At 34.2% G+C, this 23632-nt stretch overlaps 1 protein-coding gene across 15 annotated transcripts; it reads left to right on the top strand.

Moving 5' to 3' along the window:
- The first annotated feature begins 1287 nt into the window (after positions 1-1287).
- On the top strand, positions 1288-23195 carry LOC140859164 (protein EFFECTOR OF TRANSCRIPTION 2-like). Of its 15 annotated transcripts, none has more exons than XM_073260765.1 (7): positions 1288-2753; positions 2984-3080; positions 4716-4832; positions 5285-5506; positions 15202-15473; positions 20809-21180; positions 21835-23195. In XM_073260765.1, the coding sequence occupies exons 5-7, from the start codon at positions 15405-15407 to the stop codon at positions 23047-23049; spliced, it is 1656 nt and encodes a 551-aa protein (XP_073116866.1). In that variant the 5' UTR covers positions 1288-2753; positions 2984-3080; positions 4716-4832; positions 5285-5506; positions 15202-15404; the 3' UTR covers positions 23050-23195. The 15 variants fall into 15 exon arrangements, with proteins under 15 accessions (XP_073116866.1, XP_073116863.1, XP_073116871.1 ...); XM_073260762.1 differs by having other exon boundaries at positions 4710-4832; XM_073260770.1 differs by lacking the exon at positions 5285-5506 and having other exon boundaries at positions 1288-1537.
- The last annotated feature ends 437 nt before the right edge of the window (positions 23196-23632 follow it).

Here is a 23632-nt window from a genome sequence, read left to right as displayed (position 1 = left end):
CATTAAAGTTAAAATTTTTATTTTTTTTAAATTTAAATTTATAATTTTTATTTTTTTCATATTTTTTCTTTTTTTTTCACTTTTCGTATGGTATTTTTTTTATTTTTCTTGAATTGAAATTAAAATTTTAATTTTTTTATAACTTAAAATTATAATTTTTATTTTTTTTCATTTTTACCAATTTTTTCTTATTTTTATGAAGTTTTTTTGAGGTATTTTTTTATTTGTTTGAAATATTTTTTAAAAAAATTAATTTGAAATGGGAAAAATAATTTGAAATGATGTCTTTTATTTTAATTAAAATTAAAAATTTTATTTTTTTTAAATTTATAATTATAATTTTTATTTTTTTCCTATTTTTTCAAATTTTTGACTTCTTTATGGCACTTTTATTTTTTTATTTTTTTGAGCATTTTTTTTAAAAAAAATTAATTTGAAACGGGGAAACTAATTTGAAATGATGTTTTTTATTTGAATTAAAATTAAAATTAAAATTTTTTAAAATTTAAAATTTCAATTTTAATTTTTTTCTCATTTTTTTATGATATTCTTTATTTTTAAATTTTTAAATTTTTTAAAATATTTTTTTTAAAAATTAATTTTAAATAGATAAAATAATTTAAAATTATCTTTTTTATTTGAATTAGAATTAGAATTTTTATTTTTTAAAATTCATTCAAAATTATAATTTTTATTTTTTTCTCAATTTTTTCTTCTTTAATGATATTTTTAAAAAAAAATAATTTGAAAAAATTAATTTTATGGTATTTTTTATTTTATGCTATTTTTTAAGATCTTTTTTGAGATATTTTTTTAAAAATTAATTTTTAAATAATTTTAGAATTATAATTTCTATTTGTTTTTAATTTTTTTTAATGATATTTTTAATTTTTTTACATCAATTTTTTTCAGATATTTTTAAAAAAGATAATTTGAAATGAAGATACTAATTTTAAATGATAATTTTTATTTTTATCAAAATTAAAATATTTATTTTTTATAATTATTTTTTATTTTTTTATTTATGATAATTATTTTTTTTGGAGGAAAAAAAATGTCATGATTTTTTTAAAAATCTCATATTATTTGATATTTTTTTTATTTTTTTTATATGATCTATATGGAAAATAGGGGTGACATGGTCAAAATAAAATGTCATTCAAAATTATATTTTATAAATTTTACATCATTCTGATAAATAAATTAAAAATTAATTTATTTAAATAAATAATTTTTTTTTATATATATTATTTAGGAAAAGAACTCGACCTCCTACTCTCTCTTCGCTGCGGGGGACGCAAGGGGTCGATCTTCGGTCCGTTGGAATATAACCGTTTCTCATTGTCCTCTTTCTCTCCGAAGGCGAGAAGGGAGCGTGGAAAACCCTAGATTTGGACTTCTGATTGAGCTTTTCCTGAAGAAAAAAGCTACCGCATTCGTAGTTTGATCGGATCTGAGATCGATTTGATGCTTCGGACGGAAGAGATCGTCGCGTTTGATGTCGGAGATCGACGGAATGTCGAGATTTGGTGCTCTGGTGAGTGGGATTTGCTGTTTTTGTTTTGACTGATCGTGTTTCTTCGCCGATAAGGAAGATGGTTGTCGGGGATTGCTGGGAGATTCGGTTCTTGATGGCGTGGGAGGATGATCAGGGTGGTAGGGTTGGTTTACTCTGAGAGAGGCGGTGATCTGGCTGCGGGTTTGCTTCGATCCTGCTGGTGATATTGCTGTTTGGTTATCGTTTGGATGGATTTCCTGATCTTCTGTTCTTTATCTGGAGATCTGGCCTTATTGTGCTCCAATCTTGTTTCTTAATATTCTATTCACAATGTGGAATTTGAATGCCCCCTTCTGGCCTGATTTTAGTTAAGTGCTGTACAATTTTGAGGATTATATGCTATGAAAGTTGAATGGGACCTGATTTGAGCTTAGAATTTCAACAATTGGTTGCATGACCTGATTGCCATTTGTGCCTTTTGTGTTCTGTATTTGCACTCCACTTTATAGTTTACATCTCGTATTAGGTGTCGGTATCAGCGAAAAGTATCTGTTTTTCTGGCTGAATCTGCTTGTGGAGTAAGAATTGTTCTGATTGTCAACCGTGTGAAGCTTCGAATCTGATGTCATTTCTGACTGCTTTAATTCAGTATTTACCGAGATTTAGGTTTAGAGGACAGGAACTTTGCTTGTGGGCCTGATTTCAGTTATTAAAGTAGCACTGTAAGCCCTGTTGGTTATGGACAAGAGAAAACCCTGGGCTGACAGACACTTTGTCAACTTTGGCCGGTGGCCATCATTGAATTCGTGCTTCTTTACTTCATCATTGTTATTGCATTAATCACTGTTTTAAGCTCACCATATCCAGCTACCTGGAATTCTGTAGGTCAATCGCCAGTACCTTACATATATAGGAATTACAGGAGGTTAAGGGAGCAAACAATAAGTGATCTTGTAGAGATACAGGCACTCTCCCTTGGGATAACTCCATTGGGGGAGCTTCGGTTATGTGGGAAAGAAAGAGAGAACCATGTTCCTTGTTACCATGTTTCTGCAAACCTGTTAGCTGGGTTTCATGAGGGGGATGAATTTGATAGGCACTGTGAAGTGGATGATGTTGACATAGGTTGTTTGGTTCGTCCTCCGAAGGATTACAAGATCCCTTTGCAGTGGCCAGCTGGTAAGGATGTAATATGGAGTGGCAATGTGAAAATTACGAAAGATCAGTTTCTTTCTTCTGGCAGCATGAAAAAAAGGTAGTCCTTGTATCACTGAAATGTTTAGGAATCCCATAACAACCAAGCAAATCCCATTTGATTGTCTGTAACTGTGTCATTGTCTCAGCTCACATTTTGAAGGATTTCATGAACTTACATGCACCAGCATTGATCGTGAAACTCTTTGTTACATATAAAAGGAGTATATGGGAATGGTTGATTGGTCCACTTTTATCTGACGGTATAATAATTTTGTTACGATTTTTCAGGATGGTGCTCCTGGAGGATAATCAGATTGCCTTCCACTCTGAGGATGGTGTGACTTTTGATGGTATCAAAGATTATGCACGTCAAATTGCAGAAATGGTAGGCCTAGGAAGTGACTCTGAATTCCTTCAAGCTGGTGTATGTTTTTCATTTTTTTTTTTAAAAAAAATTCTTTCCTGCATGACCTATTGATGTTAATGTGCTGTTTGTTTTATATTTATGCATTGATTTATTTGGCTGCAACATAAAACATAATCCACTCATCATCTTCCAGATGTGAGACAAGATTATGATAATTTGGTGGATTTTTCGCCTAAGTTATTTTGCTTTCTTTTTGATCCTTTCTAATACTTCCATATTATGTGTATCCTCTTTCACTCTCAGCTTTTATTCTCAGTTAGGTTCCTTCCTGATGTGGATAACAGAGAAACAATAAAAGTTGTTGTCAAGTTAGCTACAGAGACTACTTCTACAGAATCAAACAATGTTTCTTAGTTGTTTAAGAATACATTCATACACACACACATACATACATCTAGTAGATATGTTTGTACGTACATATGTCTGTTTGCGTACATACATGGGAAGTAGGAGATTATGTTATGAAGTAAAAAAAAAAAAAAAAGCTCAAATGGTGGTTATCATATGTTATCAGGTACAGAACATCCTTCTTGAACATGGGAAGATATTACAATGGCTCTGCTGAAGCTGTAGCTTTTCTTCAGTTTGAAGGGCGAGGGCACATTAATTTTGAGTATGGAAGGATAGAGTTTGTTAACACTGCATGTACAAAATGGAAAAGCTTACTTTTGGGAAAATGAGCAAGATGCACTAAATAGTAATTTGGTTCATCTGATTGCTATGGTTAATAATTCACAGTTTTATTATTTGCTTGATAGAATATCTCTAGGATTCTTACTTGTGACTTGGATATTTTATAATGTTGTTTGTATATTTAGAAATTATTGTGATCTGGGTAGGAGTAGCAATGTCTTTGTGGGCTCAACTTGGTCCATTGGTGCATTTTTTGATCATCAAGAAGCTATTTCATTGAGTACTAGAGGTCTTTTAGTTGAAGCAATTTAATCTGATAAGATTTAAATGCCTAATTTTCTTCATGTAATCTAATGATTATGTCCAACTATCCACAAATTTTATCCTATCTACTTAGGGTTTATCTTTTGAAGCCTTGTTTGCTATATGCTTAATATCAAGAGGTTCACTTTCCAAAGCATTCCATTTTGTATCATCCCAAGACTTGCATACATTTTCTCTTTCGTCTTTCCCTCTTTATTTGACATCTTTGTGTCTTCCCTGTTCCTTGGCGACTAGTCCAATCACCATCACTTCTGATCCTTCATTTTTTTAAAAAGTAAATGTTTATATATTGTACAGTTTCAACCAATCCTTTGTCACTTTTAGCGGTAATAATTTTAATTCTATTCTTGTATCACCATGTAAATACTTCCTAAGTGCTAACATTAACTTGTTCCATGTGCATACCTTTTTGTTGCTTGACATTTTAACATGTACAACATTGTTGGCTTTTTTGGTTATCTTCTATACTTACTGGCATACAATGTTGCCTCTTGGTTCAGTTGCAGAAGCATCTCTGTTCTTCATTTTGCCATGTACTCTGTCTTATATCGCTCCATTTTTCTATATCCTTTATAGTTGAAGTATTGAAAATAATTTCTAGATATTGCTACTAATGGTTGAGCATTTTAGTCTCAGATCACAAGTTATCCCAACCTGCCAAAAGCTATTGGCTTTACTTCTAAACGGAGATTGTTCAGTTTGTCCAAAGTCCACACAGCTCACTTCTCCCAGGCTTATGGGTTTAGGAGCAAGGTATATCGTACCATACCGAATCGGATGATACTTTGGCATTACTGTACCATATTGATTCAACATTGATGCACAGCATAGAATATGTACCGATATTCAATACACCGAATCGGCCTCCATAATGCATGTACTGACATAATAATAGAATGGCATCCATACAGAGTTCGGTATCAAGATAGTGTATTTTGCTCCAAACAATCCTTTTCATTTAAGGGACTCCCCTTGGTCCAATGCATCAAAATAGTGGCAAAGAAACAACATACTCCTCAGATCCATCAGGTCTCAAGAAATGCTATTTTTCCTTTTTTTTTTCCGTCACCAGTGCCTACTAGAGGTTGAGCATGATTTGAAATTCATGACACATGGTTTGAAATTGTGGAATTTTGGATTTTGTTTGGATATTTCTCTGATCCAGTGCTTGTACTCATCATACTAATCCCTGATATCTTTCTTAGGAGTTCCACAGAAACCGGTCATGAACTTCCACTGGCTCAAAGCTTTCTTAGCAACCTCAAGTCTTCTGATGAAATCAGTGATGGGGAAATCCACAAGCCTAAACATGCATAAAAATAGAAAATATGTGGACAAAATTCTATGTTGAACCATATATGTAGCAACAATATGAAGACCATAAAATTCTTTGTCGAACCGAACAAAGAAAAAACATACAGATATAGGTAAGCCTTAAATGCTTTGAACCTTGTCCCAATTTCTTGGCCACATGTAAAATGGTTTTTCTTTTACAACATTATGTGATGGGATGTCAGTGTGATGAAACATCCAGTTTATGTAATGTCTGGATATGTATCCCATGATACAAGTTGCATTTGTCTGATCAAACCAATGGTTATAAGCATAGATCAAAGCTTTTGAACTTATTTAAAGAGTAGGCCAACAAGTGGGTTGGATCTGGTCCAATCTAGCTTTGTAGATAACCTATACCAACTAACATCGGCTTTAAGCTTTAGACCCCAACATTACCAATTAAGGATTATGCTAGTTTGGGCCTCCGCTTGAGCAAGTGATGTATATTGAAATTTTCGAACAAATGTTTGGTGGGTCTAATTGGGCATATGGCTGTCTATTGACTTGGGTACAATTGTCTTCAATCTATAAAATATGGCAAATAATTGTCTGAGATTTATAAAGTATTTGTAAGGTAATATATCCATTAGTTCTCAAACTAAATAATTGGAAGAACTTCAATACAATGCAATTCTAAACAGGAATGCATTACTTAACAGTGAATGTAAAACATGATACCATCAAAAGAAAGATCAATAATGAACCTTAGAATTCTGACAAACTCATTTTACAGTTGGTAGTTTGTAATTTATAGTGTCAGTCTTATTTGCTCGATGTTTTATGATCTATTTAATTTCTCATTTGGCCATCCTCCTTGTTCTCTCTTAGCAGCATGTTGACCTTTTTAACCATTCTAGCTAGTCACCTCTTCGAGGATTGAACTTAATCCTTTATCCTCCTTATATACTAGAGGTAGGCAAGAATTATATCAAGCTGATGTTAGATAATCAAAACAGAGATGCCAAAAGCATGTCAACACCATCTAATTGCTGAAAATGATAGCTGTTAGTTAGATATTTGATTTTCTAGTCTTAACAACTACAAAATATATCAAAGTTTTTATCTATCCAGAATATAAACATAGTCCAGAATACACAAAATAAGAACAAATCGAAATAGAAACTTTTCAAATTAAACAAAAGCAAAATCATCAACTTTATAAAAGGAACCAAAAAATTAGAAAAATCCAATGTCTTATGCAATAGAATTTCTACTTTTATAGTTGCCAACTAACTTTAATCAACTACTGCCTAATATACTCTTTATCATACTTGTCTAGTACCTTTTCTCCCCTAGAGTTGAGCCCATCCAATATTACAAAAAGAGCTTTATGTCAATGGATGATTAAGAAATCAATGCAACTCTAGCCTATTACCTCTATGCTTATGAATAGGCTATATATTTGGAAGATAATTGATTATCTATGATGATTTACTTCCTTCTGAAAATGAAAGATGTATGTGATGTGGACATAGCCAAGACATATTTGCCCCAGTCAAAACTGACGAAAGAGGCAAATAAGTTTGTTATTAGATTTGGATGCAAGATGGTTTTAGAAGATTAATGCAGGCAAGGAAGATAAGTCTCAGATATATGAGGAAAAATGGTTAATATCATTGAATCTAGGCAAATTTGGAAGTACCCAATATCAAGATCAAACATAGATACTATCAAATCCTATTTGAATACAAGGAGCTTCATTCTGTATATACTTCCCTTGTTTCAATTAGATCCTAGAAAATTGTGTGGGAGAATTTTTAAGTTGAATATATTTTCATTCTTTGCTCCACTCTTCTATATGTTTGGGATTTATTTTTCTATTTTTTTTCTTTTTTGGTGCTATATTATTGGGGAGGTCTCTTCCTTTTCAAATGAAAGATTGTTACATACTACATTGGGGTCAAAGTAATTCCTGCATTTCTAGAATACTTGCAATGGCGCCCTAATACTAGATATTGATCCAAAAGATATGGAGAACCAATAGTTATGAGAATAGATAGCACAACTATAGGTGGAGCATGATTGTATGGTTGCCATGAATATCTATTGGATATGACCTTTTAAGTGCCGTATCATCTTTTTATGCAATCATTCTTTATTTGGAGAGTCGGTTGCTCTTCTCTACTAAGGAGGGAGCAACGAGCTCTTCAACATCAAAATATAAGTTTATTCAGTTCCATGAAAGACTCAACCTAGAGATCATCTTTGATTGAATTATCTCCATTAAGTTACATAAGCATGCATCTTATAACTATAAATATTTGACCTTGAAAATTATATCATCCATCTAGAAAAGGCAAAACGAGAAAATAATTTTGTTAAAGAAGATGGCTAAACCATTCTACCTTCTCTTATGTTCTCATATTCCTTATAATCATCTCAAGTATTCGGCTATCATCCTTTTCTCTTTATCAAATAATTGATGTTAGTTAAAAATTATCTTGATTTTTGAATTTAATATTTCTAGTACTAAAATATACTTATTCCACCATATATCCATTGATGGATTGTTTTGGATCTCATGAATGGTGTCATTAATTTGTTGCAGTAAAGCTCAAAACATCCTATCTTACATGCAATAGATGGTATACCTTATGGGAGATCATAGATTTTTATTTTAATTAGGAAGAACACCATGTTACAACCTGTTGGCACAAAAATCTGCCTGCGCCGGAGAAGCTGGAGTCGGGGAAGTCACGGTCGCCGCTGGGACCTGCAAAGGAAGTCTAAACCGGAGGTGGGGTTGCTCCAGCAAGACCCTCCGACGCTCAAGTCAGTTCTCTGCCTCAACAAGAATGGAGTGCTCGAACGGAGAATTTAGCAGAATTTTGAGATAAGAAAATGAGCTTATAGAATAACGTATCTGGGTCCCCCTTTTATAGGCGGGGGAGGTAACGGATTGATGGCGACGTTTGTAACCGCCAGGTAGTGGGCCGCCCTTAGTCAGGAGGAATCTACTGCGAAGAGTAGTGGAGCGGAGCCGTGGCCATCACTGGGGCGTGCCACGTGGAATCTGCCGTGGGAAGTGGGATGCAGATGCTGCGGCATCTTGTCAGCGGATGGGAGAATCGCGCGATATCTGCTGCAGGAGGTGGAGCAGGATCGCGGCCGTTTATCGTGGCCTGTCAGGCAGTAATGGAGCCGCGTGGGCGCGGGATCCGCCGCAGAGAGTGGAGCAGGATCGTGGCCGTGATTGTGGCCTGGGAGTGCAGAGGCTGAAGCTCGGCAGCGGTTGGAGTTCGGCCCTCGTATGGATCCGGGCGGAGTCCTCCTTGCGATTGGGGTCGTGGGTGGAGCCCGGCTCCCGTGGGGGTCCGGACGGAGTCCGGACATAGTCTGTCTGTAGCCGTCGAAGTTGAGGACGGAGTCCGGCTCTCATAGGAGCCCGGACGAAGTCCTCCTGTGATTTGAGTCGAAGGAGAGGTCCGGCTCCCGTAGGAGTCCGGACGAGACTTACCAGCGGTCGACGATGAGGACGGAGCCTGGCTCCCGTAGGAGTCCGGGCGGAGCTGTCCTGTAGTCGATGTCGGCGGCGGAGCCCGGCTCCCGTAGGAGTCCGGGCGGAGCCGTCCTGTAGTCGATGTCGGCGGCGGAGCCCGGCTCCCGTAGGAGTCCGGGCGGAGCTGTCCTGTTCGTAGTCGATGCCGGCGAGGATTTCGGCTGTGGGTATTTTATACCCAACACCAGATTATGTGAAGACTATCCTTTTAATGAAGAAAGTAACACCAAATTATTAGATCATTGATTCGTCTATCCAAGATATTTTAACTATCCAATTCTCCATTAACAATGTTCTATACTAAAAAGGAAAAGGTAATTTTGACATTTTTATTTGATTTGCATTCATGTTTCCTAGAATTAACTTAACATAATTAGTATGTATTTCTTGTGAGCGAGAAACTTTTGAACCAGTCTATATATCCTATTCTCTTATTATTATTTGACAGAAAAAAAATGCTTTAAAATTATCATGATAAATTTAAGCAAGTTCATTTGAAAAATGGTTACCCATATATTTGGTCTTTAATGAGGCTCAAGCTTAACAGGAGTTTACAAAAGCTTATAAATTATTTTATTATTCTTAATGCTCAATAAGCTTATTTATGATATGATTTGCTAAATGTAGATAGGATGGTGAGTGCTAAAGCATCTTTCATTAATTAAGTGAAAAAAAATTCTAACATATATTCTTAAAATTAGGCATCTGTTTACAAATCAACATAAGAGATTAATAACACTATCTACAATAAAAATAATCCCTAAAAGTTTAACCTAATACCTGTTTATTTATTTCTTTTAGAAAATCTTATTATTTGATTTGTTTAATAATTTTTTTCATAATATCTAGTCAAGATTATGGTGCCTGAAGCAGTCACAAATGATCATTGCACAATATTTCTCAATCATGAGTGTCTCAATAGGCTTTGTCAAAGGCAATGACTCAAAAAAAAAAAAAGAGAATTTGAAAAATATCTTTATGGCATTAACTCACCTATCATTTGATGCCTTTGTTATTTCATGCTCCCGACCTGAGACTATGAAACAGAGGTCACGACAATCATCGTATACTTGTAGAGAACTCTTCCCATGACAAGCAAGGCATCTCATAATGATATCATAAAGCAACAATGGAACAAATAATCCATAAATTAATGTTCAAGTTAAATTTAAATAGTTAAATCAAATATTTTGCAAAATTTTTATCAAACTTCATTAAATTCTAATCTAAAATAAAGATATCAAACTCTGTTTCAAACTTTGTTCCCATAATGAATCTCTAAGTCAAGCAAGTCCTTTGAATCTATAAAATCAATAAAATATAGAGTAATGAACTAGATGGCCCAGTAAGCAATGAATATTTTGGTTAGATAAATCTAGTAAAAATAATATACTAAAAATAAGCATGTAGAGTATATCAATTCAAAACCCATTTCAAAATATACAGCACTATCAAAATAGGATGCATGCAAATCTAATCTTTTCAAAATTTATTTTCAAATTCATTTTTATTCATAAACTATTTTTTTTAAAATATCCTATTTATCTTGACAATCATTAACTATGACTATACTTATATCCTATGGCTAGGCTAGAATGAGCTTAGAATAGTCAAAGTCAAAGTGCCAATGTATAATTTTCATTGACAGGGTATCAATATACCAGCACATAATGTTTACTGATAGAATATCGATGTACAAGTATATAATCCCCACTAGCAGGGTATTGATCTATCAGTGCATAGTCTCCTTTGGTAGGAAGTCGATATGCTAGTGCCAGTGCACAATCTCTATTGGTAGAATGTCGATATACTAGTGCATAACTTCCATAGATAAGATATCAGTATATCGATGTATAACCCTCACTAATAGGATATTATTGTACCAATGCATAATATCTAATGGTAAGGTTTCGATGCATAGTTAGATTACGCGTTAAAATCCATCTTAAATTAAATCTTTTTTCGATAAAATCAATTTCATATTGCAATCGAGTAATATGCAAAACTTGCAAGTTCAAATCCATCTCAAATCAATTTTTTTTGATAAAATCAATTTCATATTTCAATCGAGCAATATGCAAAACTATTTTGATAATACATCAAATAGTACTCTATAATAATTTCAATAAATAAATATCATGCTTCATATTCATAGTTACAAATAATATGATTCAAAACTCAATGATATAATTACTATATAATCCGTTGATAAATCTAGAAAATGAAGTATTACTTACCTCATATGTACTCCAATAAATTTAAATAATTTTTAAATTTTTTTTTGAAATCTTCAGTATATAGATCATATTGTAATATCTCAGTGCTAGATATCTTCTTGTCAAGACAACTACAACCTTGTATATGATCAAGTATAATAATTAGAAAGGACATAGATAACTGAGAAAGATATGATTGATAAGTAATTGTATCTAACAATTAATCTACATCGATTTGGTCATCCAACTTTATCCGATTAAGATTAAACTAGGATATAGATGATTCAACAGAGATCAAAGGTGATCAAATCAGCAGCATTTGACAAAAGTCAAGATGGAGGCTGGTACATTGCCCAATGATCAGAAGTCAATTCGATCAAATAATTTTATTTAATTAGGATCATTAAAGATGCAAAGATTTGATAGAGGTCAATAAAAATTAGATTCTATGATGCTTGACAAAAGCTCGAATGGTGCGGAGTTTCCAACTAATAAGATAATTCGAAGTCTATCTATTGGATCAACTTGGATTCAAAGGAATCAGGCTCGGACCTATCATTGGATTCATAAATCAAATAGAGAGACAATGTCAGAAGAGAGAAATTAATTGGGTGGGGCAAGGCTAATCAAGTGAAACTATCTGGCATTCCGATCGATTTGATCAAAGTGATTTAATCAAATCATAATAAAACTAGTATACAAATTGTTTAATAGAAACCATAGATTATCAAAGCTAGTAGTACCTGGTTTGATCATGATGGGTGTCAGTGTATTGTTTGGCGACCATTGATCAAGATATCTTCATCAAGATCAATCAAGGTCATCCAAGTGATCCACTATAAATCAACAGTCATACTAAGATGCAATTGTTGGTGAGCTCTAATGGTGCTCGATTTGATTATTGGAGTAGGGACTAGCATGCCATTCGGCAACCATCGATTAGAATCTCTTCACTAAGTTTCGTCAAAATCATTGAAAGAAGATCTTTTTGAAGATCCAAAAAATCCTAAAGACAAAATGAAGAGAGAGAAAATTATAAAGAGAGAAACTAGAGATAGAGATTATATTGAAAAAATATAGAGAGATTATGGAGAGAGGAGGGAAGAGAGAAAAAGTTTTTTTTTCTTTTCTCTATTTTCTCTCTCTCTCTCTCTCTTCTTCTTCTTCTTCTTTTTCTTCTTTATTTGGGTGAAGAGGGGATTCCGTTGAATCCTCTTCTTCCCTGAAATCAATAAAGTCTCACCTTATCAAGGGATAGTGGCTGAGGATGCAGCCAATGATGGGGCAACAGCATCTCTAGTCTTGCGATTAATGGGACGAATGGTGTCAAGGAATCAAGAAAAAGAGCAAAGAAAAATAGGAGAAAATAGGGCTTGATTCTTTCAAGAAAAATCCAACGACAAACCAATCAGAATCAAGGTTGCAAGGGTTGAAGAAAAGGGAGAGAAGGGTCAGTCAAAAATTTTCGACTTTATTTTATTTTTTCCAGCGGTGCTTGGGCAATGATGGTGGTGGGTGGCGTCCGATGAGACTTAGAAATCATTGATGAAATTCTTTGAACTCAATGTGGGATTCGAAGGAGTTTAGGGTCCCTAAATAAAGTGGAGGGGAGGCCAAATCCTTCTTGGAATTGGCTTCCCTCTCATCGGAAGTCTTCTTCACCATATTAATTTTTTTTTTTTGATACTTTAAAAATCACGCAGTGCGATTGGGCCAATCAAGTGGACTAGGCCTAATTGGTCTCAGGTCCATTTGGGATGGGACATTACAGTTATAATCTATGTAGATGAGCATATTGTATCTTGTATGTATAAATAGAGCAAAGGTTATAAAAGTTTATGTTGAATGAAAAAAGAAAAAATATACATATGGGTAGATGTAAAACATTTTGAATCTTGCTCTACCTTCTTAGGTGTATATCATGATTTTTTCATCTCTAGATTTATGTGACAAGATGTTGTCATCATGAAACTTCTATTTTGTTTAGAGATAGTTTGGATATTTATCTCATGATGCAAGTTATATTTTTGTGGTCTAAAATAATGGTCATATGTATAAATTGAAAAATTTAGACATTATTTAAAGAGAAGACCTGAAAATAGAGCGAATTAGGAAACCATTCTTTAGCAAAACATCTTGTAAATTAGTAATTTTGAATCTATAGAAGACTTTAGTCCAATTGTCAATTGGATGGTCTAGTTCAACCACAGAGCATGTCATATTTTATATGTGATGCAACATACAAGGCGGGCTCATCTTACTTTATATATGACATTGCATGCAAGATTGCAATGGAAGAGATGACCAAGCTCACATGAGCTTTCCATATTAATTTTATTTTGAATAATTAGATTCTATATATAAATCACTAGTGATTCGATTTTTCTTCTTTCATAATACAATTCAATGTGATTTAAGAAGTGGGGAATAAAAAGATAAAACAATATCTTTTTTAATAAAAGGATTTTAGAACTATTTAATATGGGAGGGGATTCAAAGGTGTGGAAGCACTCCAAAGATGGATTTAAGCTAGTGGGAGACTTGTGCCCTTGAAAAACAAGGGTAATTGACAAAAGAAAGTAGGGAAGAGCACTTTTAGTGATCAAAATATAGAAGTCTTGTAAAACATAACAATTATATAGACTTCAATCCAAATAATTCTTGTTTATTATATCATTTATTATTATTATTATTAAGAGTTTTTTATTTTCTTAATCAAATTTTATAACTAAGCTATATTCCAACAAGTACCTATACTAATTACACATAAATACATGTTTCATCTCTAATATTGTATTAGATATATTAGCAGACAATAAATACCGAAGTATGGTTCCGAATCCAAACCTACCAAACCAATGAACTAGGTAACATAGTGTTGGTGTATTATAAGTCTAAATTCACTTATATCCTATCTAAGTTGACTTTATATTTAAGTTTTGCACCTCTATCTTTCAAATCAAGGGTCTTGTTGGTTTTGTCCTTCTCTTGATTAGACCATTTATATTTTAAATTCTAAATAACATTTTGGCAGATCTAATTTGGCATGTATAGATTGATCAACTTGGGTACAATTTTGAAGATCTATTAGGGACCCAATCAGTGGGTTGTAAGCTTTTTGAGCTACACAACTATTTTTTGACCAGATATTCATAATCATAGGGCAAATTTATAGCAAAAACATTATATTATTTTATTTCCTTTATTATATGAAATTATTAATATTTAAACTTACTGATAAATCAATAAATGGCAAGAACAAATCTCCATAATAAGTTCAAACGACATTGGTGGTAAATTTGAAAATTGTTTATAGATTGGAATAGCTGCTTTCTATATCTTGATTTATATTGATTTGTCTAGTCATCAAGCTGTGGCTTAATACTCAATCCCTTGCACATTTCTATTCATAGAAATATTGTTGCTCCATCAATGATCTCTACATTTAGGCCAGTTTCATTTCACTAGAATGAGTTTTAATAATTTTAATAGTTTCCTGTTCTAACTTATTCCCATGTTCAATAATTAACATAGAAATGGAAATGTTAATTCTAGCAGGTATTAGTCTCTCATATAAAGGAATAAAGTGGTACCACAGTGCTTGGTATTGTATTTCTAGATAAATAGATGAGGGCTAATGTATAATATATAATATATGCTGATATATAACATATATTATAATATTTATTGTTTAATATTTTTTTAAAATACAAAGTAGTAACTAATATCATTGCAATATATTGTTTGATATATGTAGCAGTTTTATACAAGATAAAATGTTTTACTTGCATATTACATTCATATAATTGTCATTGTCATTATGGTATATTACTTACATGAAATACTAATAGAATAAGTTACATAAGTTTTAATATAATAATATATTCTAATTTCATAAGATATATTGTAATATATGGTTATCATACTACCAGTAATGATTATATTTTTTCCTAATTTATACTTTCCAATACCAATCATCTGAAATAGTTTTAAATGACAAGAATCATCCGTGTGCGCAAATCTTAGATTCCAGCTGTAAGACATCAAGCATTACTTTGTTCTCTGAAAGCAGATGAAGGGTCGTGATCTGGCCGAGCCACTGTAACGGTCGAATCAGTTCAAATGAGAGCGGGATAGAACGGACATTTTCAATCCTGGCAAACGAGAAGGTACTGGGACCACTCATCGGTAAAGTTGAGTGCTGCGACGATAGAAGAAACAGCTTGGCTGCTACTGTCATTGTCGTCTCCGTGAATCTGGGTGCGATGGGAGAAGATGTCTCCCAGATTGAAGAGAGAGGAATGCCTGCGAACCAAGCACGACTCCCTCTTCTCCAAATGGAAGGTTAGTTTGAAATATATTTTCAGTCTTTACTTCTTGTGTTGATCTTTTATGCTCTCCTTGTCATGTAGTTGCAGTGTTTGTTCTTTCTTTCCTCTTATCTTTCTTCCTTTTTTAACTGCATCTAATTTGATTTTCTTCTTGCTTTGTTTTATTTTCTACGATTGAGTAGTGTTGAATTTGAGTTGACTTGTGGCTTTATGTGCTTTTCTTGTGTTAAAATTTGATTCAGTGGTGCATCAAGCTTGTTAATGAGAAATTAGAAAAGAAAAAAAACTTTAGATTTAGCCAGAAAAGAGAAAAAAGGATGAACCTTGGTTAGGTCAGATTCATGCAAAACATGTTCTTTCTGTTGATGTTACTGTATCAGAAAATTCCAGCATTAATTAGCCTCTGTTTTATAGATTGCAAGGCCTCATATTTTTAGTGAAGGGAGGAGATTACAGGGAATTGTTGTAAAAATGTTTTATTAAAATCTTTTCCACAGTAGGGAGAAAATTTTGAGGCACAATTTGAGGGTGAGGTCTTAACCTAGCTGGTTACCTTTGGAGGATCATGACACCAAATTTGTTTCTTAGTTAGGCTAAACATTGAAAGTGTATCTGGGAAGCATTGTCTAATCTGCACACAGATAGGAGACTGAATGATATACTATAAGAATTAAGAGGAAAGACTTTAACATTTGGGCTGGAACAATGATAGGTTGCAGACAAATGAGTTAATGTTGAGGTGTAGAGTTTAATTTGATCCAATATTGGTGAATCTAAAACTTATCATAAGCTGCTAACATGTTTGAGAGCTTTCCACATGGTTTTGCTTTTAAACATGATTGGCATGAATTGGATCATTTGAAACTGGAAGGAGTATTAATTCATTATGCTCTCAGAGTCAATAACACAAACATCTCATATTTGACTTTAAGGCACACAAAATCTAGCATGAGTCATATGCCTACTTAGGGATTTTGTGAAACTACATCTTTATACTTGATCTTACTCGATATTTCTCCATGTTGTATTATCTTTTTTAAGAGTTCATACTGGTTTGACTTGAATCTCTTTATCTTATTGTTTTTTCCTCTCCTCTTCCTTGTGTGGGGTCTCATGTTTTACATTAGTCTTTATTTAGTGCCTTGCCTTTACTTACAAGTTGGAAGTGTCAAAGTCTATCAAAGTGGATAGGGGACACATCTGCTTGTGTTGTATGTCTGTAGGTGTTTGTCTTTCGGAGAGATATACTCCCATGGAAAGGTTTTTGTGCTTGCGTTGCTCATTCTTATTATAGTGTTTATGTCTAGCCCTTAGAATTATTTGACTTCTTTTCAGGCTTACGTAGACCACAAACTTATAGTTATGGTTTGATTTATAACTTCCACTGAGTTGAATTGAAAGAACTAGTGCCAATAATTGATCAGCATAAAAGTGTCCATGATGGCAAAATTGAAGAAGATTTTTACTTTGTTCCAACACTCGGAGGTTATACTCAAGAGATGAGCCACATTGGCACCCACCAATTCCAGAGTTCTCTTAGTAATACTACTCTTTCTGTATTGGTTGACCTTATCTTCACTTAATATGCCCCCCTGAAAGAACATCAAAGGCCCCCACCTCTAGGAACACCAAATTGTAGCTTATTTCAAGATCCTGATTGTGAGACTTGGGTCTTCCCAGAGGGAGAAGCCTGTGAAGCAGGGTCCATTGATGTACTTCCAAATTTTCTTTTAAGGAGGGGGAGGGGGTGTATTAGGTGAAAATAAGTAGCAACCAACATGACTCTGTCCTAGTTTTTATCATCCAATCTTCCCAAATAATTTAAATAATTCTTTATGGAAGGTCAAATGAGTTACTAGATGAGTCCATCTTTTTACCAAACTTTAGAAGGTGCAATCGAAGAATTTTTTTTATGTTTGATTATAAGATGTATCCAACTGACTAATACATATTTAAGGTTGATTTTTAGCCAGATCGAAGAGTCTATTAACACAGCCTTCGTAGGTGAAGATCTCTTTCTTTTGATTCTTTTAATGATGAAAATCTCATCTAAGGTGCCAAATACTTACGGCTGGAATATAGAACCATATATGGGTCTTGGGATTCAATTGGCTATGACTGGAGGTTAAATTATTTAATAAGAAGTTCATGTTTTACTTTTAAGATTATTTGATGTATCAACTGCAGTTTTTTGTACTGACCCATACCCCCTGGTTACCACGTAGACCACACTAACCTAATAGGTTACTGGTACAATAATAGGGGCTTCATACGGTACTACACTGGCACATGGTATAGCTGCTGTCATTATATCATGTGTTGGTTAAGGTGTCTCCTATGCCGCCCTGACCTATACTAGTAAGCTACCATAAGGGATCTTGTATTGAGACTGAAATCCCTGGTATAGACAGCATAAGGGCATTTTAGGTAGTTTAATCTTGAGTTAGAACAAGTAACAGTAAAATCAATCCTTGTTGATCTATCGAGGATGAATCCATATGATACAATTTTTGGACAAAAGATTCACACTTTTTCTGACAAGGTCAGGGTCCTATGATATGATGACTCTATCCTTAAGGATCCTAAGGGTTTTGCAAAGTATATTGTCAACCTGATGATAGATGGTGATATATTGATATGATTAAGATAAACCATAACCATCATTTGATAGTTGCACTGTTTACTCTCCACTATCAAACTGAAGATCTAATGGAGGTGAACGATAAGAAAGATACGTAGTTTACTATGATAAGAATGATAAGTAGTTTGCTATAATTTTAGTCATTCAGGTTCTTTTAGCTAGTTAGATTCTGCTTTAAGCAGAAATAGTGCACAAGGCTCCTATCCCAACCAGACAGTTTTAAGTCTTGGTGTCAACCAAAACAAAGATTAGCCATGTTTAAGTTCCTTTCTTCCCTATCTTTCTCTCTTTTTATCACTCATCCCTTCCTTCTCTACCCTCATCACTTCTTCTTAGTGTCCTTAATTTCATTGCTTTATACTTCTATATTGTCACAATTTATTTACCTTGATTACTGTTTCCTCTAACTTTGAACTTGCTTCAAGAGGTCATATGTAATCGAATCATGCAATTAATTTCTTTCCCTTTCCTCATACAATTTGCAATAGATTTTTTGCTGATAGAAACTTATTAAATTTGCAGTTTATAGTGAAGTTTGTGCAGAAATCAGCTTTTGAAACCTGAGATTTACTTATAGGACAAATATAAATCTTCCTAGATTCACATGAAATTGGTGATCTACTTTCTGGTGATAGCCTCAAAACCAATTTGCGGCTTAGAAATTCTGTTTGTTATATGCAAGCATTTAAATCCTGTGGGATGTAGGTGTCCCAGTTTTGTCATGGAATGCGATGCTCCGCTGTCCTATCCCATCCAGGAAGCAGTCCTAGATTCTCAATCATACATTTTGGTAGCTGTCCTCTATCTTTCTCCCCTTCTTCTACTCCCTATTTCTTTCTTTCTTTCTTTTCTTCTACCTTCCTTTACTTTCTTTTTATCTTTTTTTTTTATCTTCTACCTTCTTTCTTTCTTCCGTCTTCTTTCCTTTCAGTATTTTTCCTTTTCTTCATCTTTTCTTCTTTTACTTCCTTTATCTTTCTTCTCTCTCTGCGTGGATAGGTTTTGGAGTCCTAAACCCATCCTGATCCTGCTTTTTCATAGAAATGGGACATAATGGCTAGGATCTCCCCCATCCCATTGGGATGTAAGACCTTGGTTATATGTACTACATATTATGCAGAGTGTTGGTCTTCTATCTTTAGCATGTATCCAATACTTTTTACAATTAAAATTATTGAAACATGGAGAAGCTTCTCTGGATTTTATTACCGAACTTTCAAAGTTTTTTTATGTTTGTTTTCCTTTTGCATTGGTTTAAAGCTGGTTCAAATTCACAATTATAAATTTCTTGGAGTGCAAAAAAAAAAAAAAACTTAAGGCCTGAAGTTCGTTGTATCATGGGTGGAGACCACCATCACATTATTTGTAGGAGGACTAGGTCCAAGTTGACTTAAAGAAAATACTGGCCATAAATTCTTGAGCTTAGGTAACCACTAGCCTATTTTTTTTATTCATGAAGAAACAAGATGTTTGTTAATAGAATAACTATATGAGTTTGCGAATATGATTTTCCAATGGAGTTTTTAACATGCTAAAACCCATAATATGAAATGAGCTACCATCAGTGAACTTTTTAAAACCACGCATCAACTTCAAAAAATGGTTATCTGGGCATGAATTTGTAAAGTTCTCAACAAGCAGAAAAAATCTCTAAATTTTCCCAATTTAGGAACTTCTGGTAATGAATGGTGGCATAGTTGCCAATTTTCAGTGATAATCCGTCAGTAATACCTATCAATATTTCATAATACAAATTCAGGAAAACTGAATCCAAAATTTGGATCATCAAGATATCTACCAATTTCCACCATTGAAAGCCCAACACTTTCTAGTGGTTGTTTCAAGCATGAATCCAATGTCTAATTCTTTGATAGCAATTGGAAGTAAATCTAGGAAATGAAGACTGATACATGGAAGTATAATTTATATACATGTACATCTGAGTTTGATCTCACTTGTCTGTACAAACCTCTTATTCTTATGGGGATGAATTGGCATTGTTTGTGTATTATCTAGTATGGCTTAGTTAGGAATGCACATACAATACTCTTTCTCTCTCTCTCAAAAAAAAAAAAAAAAAAAGAAAAGAAATACACATATAAAATAAATTATTTTTTTAATTTTTCATGGCAATATCAAAGTAGCCATGATTTTATATCCATAAAATTAAAAATTACATTCAGATTAAGTCCTTCTCACTTATCATAAAATTTACTTCCACTTTGATTTGTTAAACCAAAATCTTGGGGCTGGTGTGTGTGTATCTGTGCAAGTGCGTGTGTATATTTGGTCATGTTTCTAATTTTCAAGTCAGGTTTTTGAACAATTCTCTCAAACAATCTGGATGGGACAAAAAGGCAAATGAATACTTCTGAACTGCATCTTCCTTTACAACATATTCCAGAGCTACAATATCCTTTTGTGTCAGCATTTTGTAATGCTTTGTGTAAGAGGCATGGAGAAATATGACTCTTTGAATTGTCTAACAATTGCTCGATAGATGATATTATTGAACTTGAATTACAAGTGACAGCATTGCCATTCTAAAATAACATTAAGAGCACATTCTCTTTCAATATACATTGTAGAGACATATATTCTCACAGACATACATTTGTATGTATATAAGAGGATGCCTTCTCTCAAGCTCACTTTTCACTCTTTTTAAGTAAGTTGCTAATGTTTTTTTTCCTCTGTATCTGCTTAGGTTCTTATTGGACCATCTGATTGGGAGGACTACTCCTTGGGAAAAGATGGAGTAGAAAGGTACAGGATCCATAATATTCCTATACATAGTGCATGCCCTGGTCTCTATGAGTTAGGCATAGCTTCAAATCCTGGAGGTGAAGATAAGAGGACTCGCAGGCATGCTGCAGAGAATGTTATTGTTGTGTACCTTGGGCAAGCTGATAATGTTAGAACAAGGCTCCAACAATATGGCCGTGCAGGAGCTCATTTGGACCATAGAAATTCAAGTACTTCTGCAGATAAAATTGAATTCCCGTTTACTCAGAATGGACCAGGACTGTTCAAAGAGATTTTCTCAAGGGGACACTCCATCATGTTCAGATGGGTTCCGGTAAGGAGGGTTTTTTTTATGCTTCCCTCTCTTTTCTTAATGCTTTAAATGACCAATGAATTTTAGATATCACAATGGAAGGTATTACAAGGTGATCCATGGAACTACAGCGTTCCAAATTTTTAGGTGAGGAAGCATGAAAACCATGTTGCAGCACTTCAAAGGACATGCAAGAAATAATATGGTAACAAGGATGTAAATTGTTTTGGAAATTTTTTTCTGTATTAAAAGATTCTATTAGATAATCTTGGACCTAGGATATAACAATGGGATAATGATGATGACACCTTGATTAATAATAGAAGTATCATCATTCCATGCATATGTAACTAAATCTTCTATCAATATCTTATCTAAGGTAGAACTCTTGCGAGGTTTACTGGTAAATAAATAAATAAATGCATCTGAGAAAAAGAACCACATGCACAAATAAATGCGAAATCATTATTGATTGCGAACATCTGAAAAGCTTGATCCATTCCATATGTCAAACAAATTCTAATGCTCAATGGTATCAAACATGTGTTTTCCATACTCCATAGAACTTGTGCTTGCTTTTCTAAAACATCTTTGGAAATTTTAAGTCTCTGCTTTATTTTAGCTGCTGCTTTATTACCTTCTAAGCTCTTAAATGAATCTTGTTGAAATCGACAGATGACTAGCAAAATAGAAGCTGAGAAGACAGAGGCCAGCCTGCTTGAAGTCTTTGACTATGCCTGGAATAGACGTGGAAATGGTGTCTGTCGCCGAGAAGAGGTCCTCTCAAAGTTAGATAAGGCAGCCACCAGCCCAATCTCATCTGCCTATAGAAAGGTACAGCAGTGGAAGCAGACTGTATTTGATAAGAAAGCAGGGATCAAAATCAATGGAAGCATGCCACTTGATGAAGTGGGATCATCTGAAGGTAGGAAAGGTTTTCTCCCAGACGTGCTCAAGTTTGTTACTTCCCGCCCTCGATTAGTTCAAGGGGGTGATGGCATTCCTGGGGATCATGATATCTGTGGAGTGGGTATTGGTGGTGGATTAGTTTGTAGAAACAAACCAGTTAAAGGAAGAGAAAGGTGTGAAGAGCATAAAGGAAGGAGGATTGCTGGCATTGGTAAAGTAACTAGCGGAGAACTCACAGCAACATCAGAGAAATCATCTGTGTGTGGTTTTGTTTCAGAAGGCGGTTCTGTTTGTTCCGAACTAGCAATTCATGGAAGAAAGAGGTGTGAATTACACAAAGGCAGAAGGGTTCTTGAATCTCATCTACACATATCATCTGATAGTAAACTCCAATCTCATATGATGTTGACCAAGAATCTAACATCTGCATATGATGTTGACCAGGAATATAACATCTGTGGAGTCGTCTATTGGGATGGGTCTATTTGCAGGAAAAAGCCTGTTTCAGGGCGAAAAAGGTGTGAGCACCATAAAGGACAGAGAATTGCTGGAACTAGATTATTAACAAGTGAAGATTGGATGACAAAAAAAGAATGTAACCTTGATGAGCCCTATGATATCTGTGGAGTGGTCATTGGTGATGGCTATGTTTGTAGGAGGAAACCAGTAATAGGAAGGAAAAGATGTGAAGAACACAAAGGAAGGAGGGTCACATCACCTGGGTTAATGATAAGCATGGAGAGCTCTAGAGCGGTGAGCAGATCATCATCTGCATGTGGTGTTACTTTAAGTAATGGTTCTATTTGTATGAATTCACCAGTTCCAGGAAGGAAGAGATGCTCACTACACAAAGGTAGAAGGGTCACCGAAACCCCACTCCTTAAATATGTACAAATATCGAGTTTGCCAAGTCCTGTTGTTGCTGCTAAGTTTTCACTGAACTCTGATATAAAACTTGCAAGAATGATAAATAATTTGTAACGTGTGTTTGGTTTATAGAAATGCAACTTGAAATGCTGGTGATTTGTTCTATTGTAGTCTTTGGTATTCCATATTCAAGCGACTGTCAGAAAGTGGCTGTGTCACTGATAGTGCAGTTGAAATAAAAAGGTGCAATGGATTTTTCAGTGCTTTTTTTTTCATTCTTCTAATGACATGTTTACATAGTAACCATCGAACTTTTATTCAGATGGTTACATGGTAACCATTTTTTCATTCTTCTAATGGCATGATTACATAGTAACCATCAAATCTTGCCACTTGGATAAGGTCGACTTTGATTTTAGTTGGAGTCACCCTGAAGTGTGGGGTGGAAATAAGGGTAGAAGGTGGGGACTAGCCCCTCTAGTCTCAAGAAAGGAGGGGGAAAAAGACTATGTGACAGTCAGAATAAAGAGTAGCAATCTAGGACAACCATTGGTATTGCTTTTGTTTTTCTTTTTTGTCCAAAAACCCAAGAAGGAAATACGTACCATGAAACTTTTTTATTTTTTCCCCAGATTGTTGGTAAAAATAAAATCATGAGAACTTTGGAAAGTAGATATTTATTGCTTGATAAAAGTTC

This window comes from Elaeis guineensis, chromosome 7 (assembly GCF_000442705.2).
Source record: "Elaeis guineensis isolate ETL-2024a chromosome 7, EG11, whole genome shotgun sequence".
NCBI classification, from domain to species: Eukaryota; Viridiplantae; Streptophyta; class Magnoliopsida; order Arecales; family Arecaceae; genus Elaeis; species Elaeis guineensis.
The sequence above is the reverse complement of the archived record's forward strand: the minus strand, read 5'-3'. Positions and strand labels throughout refer to the sequence as shown.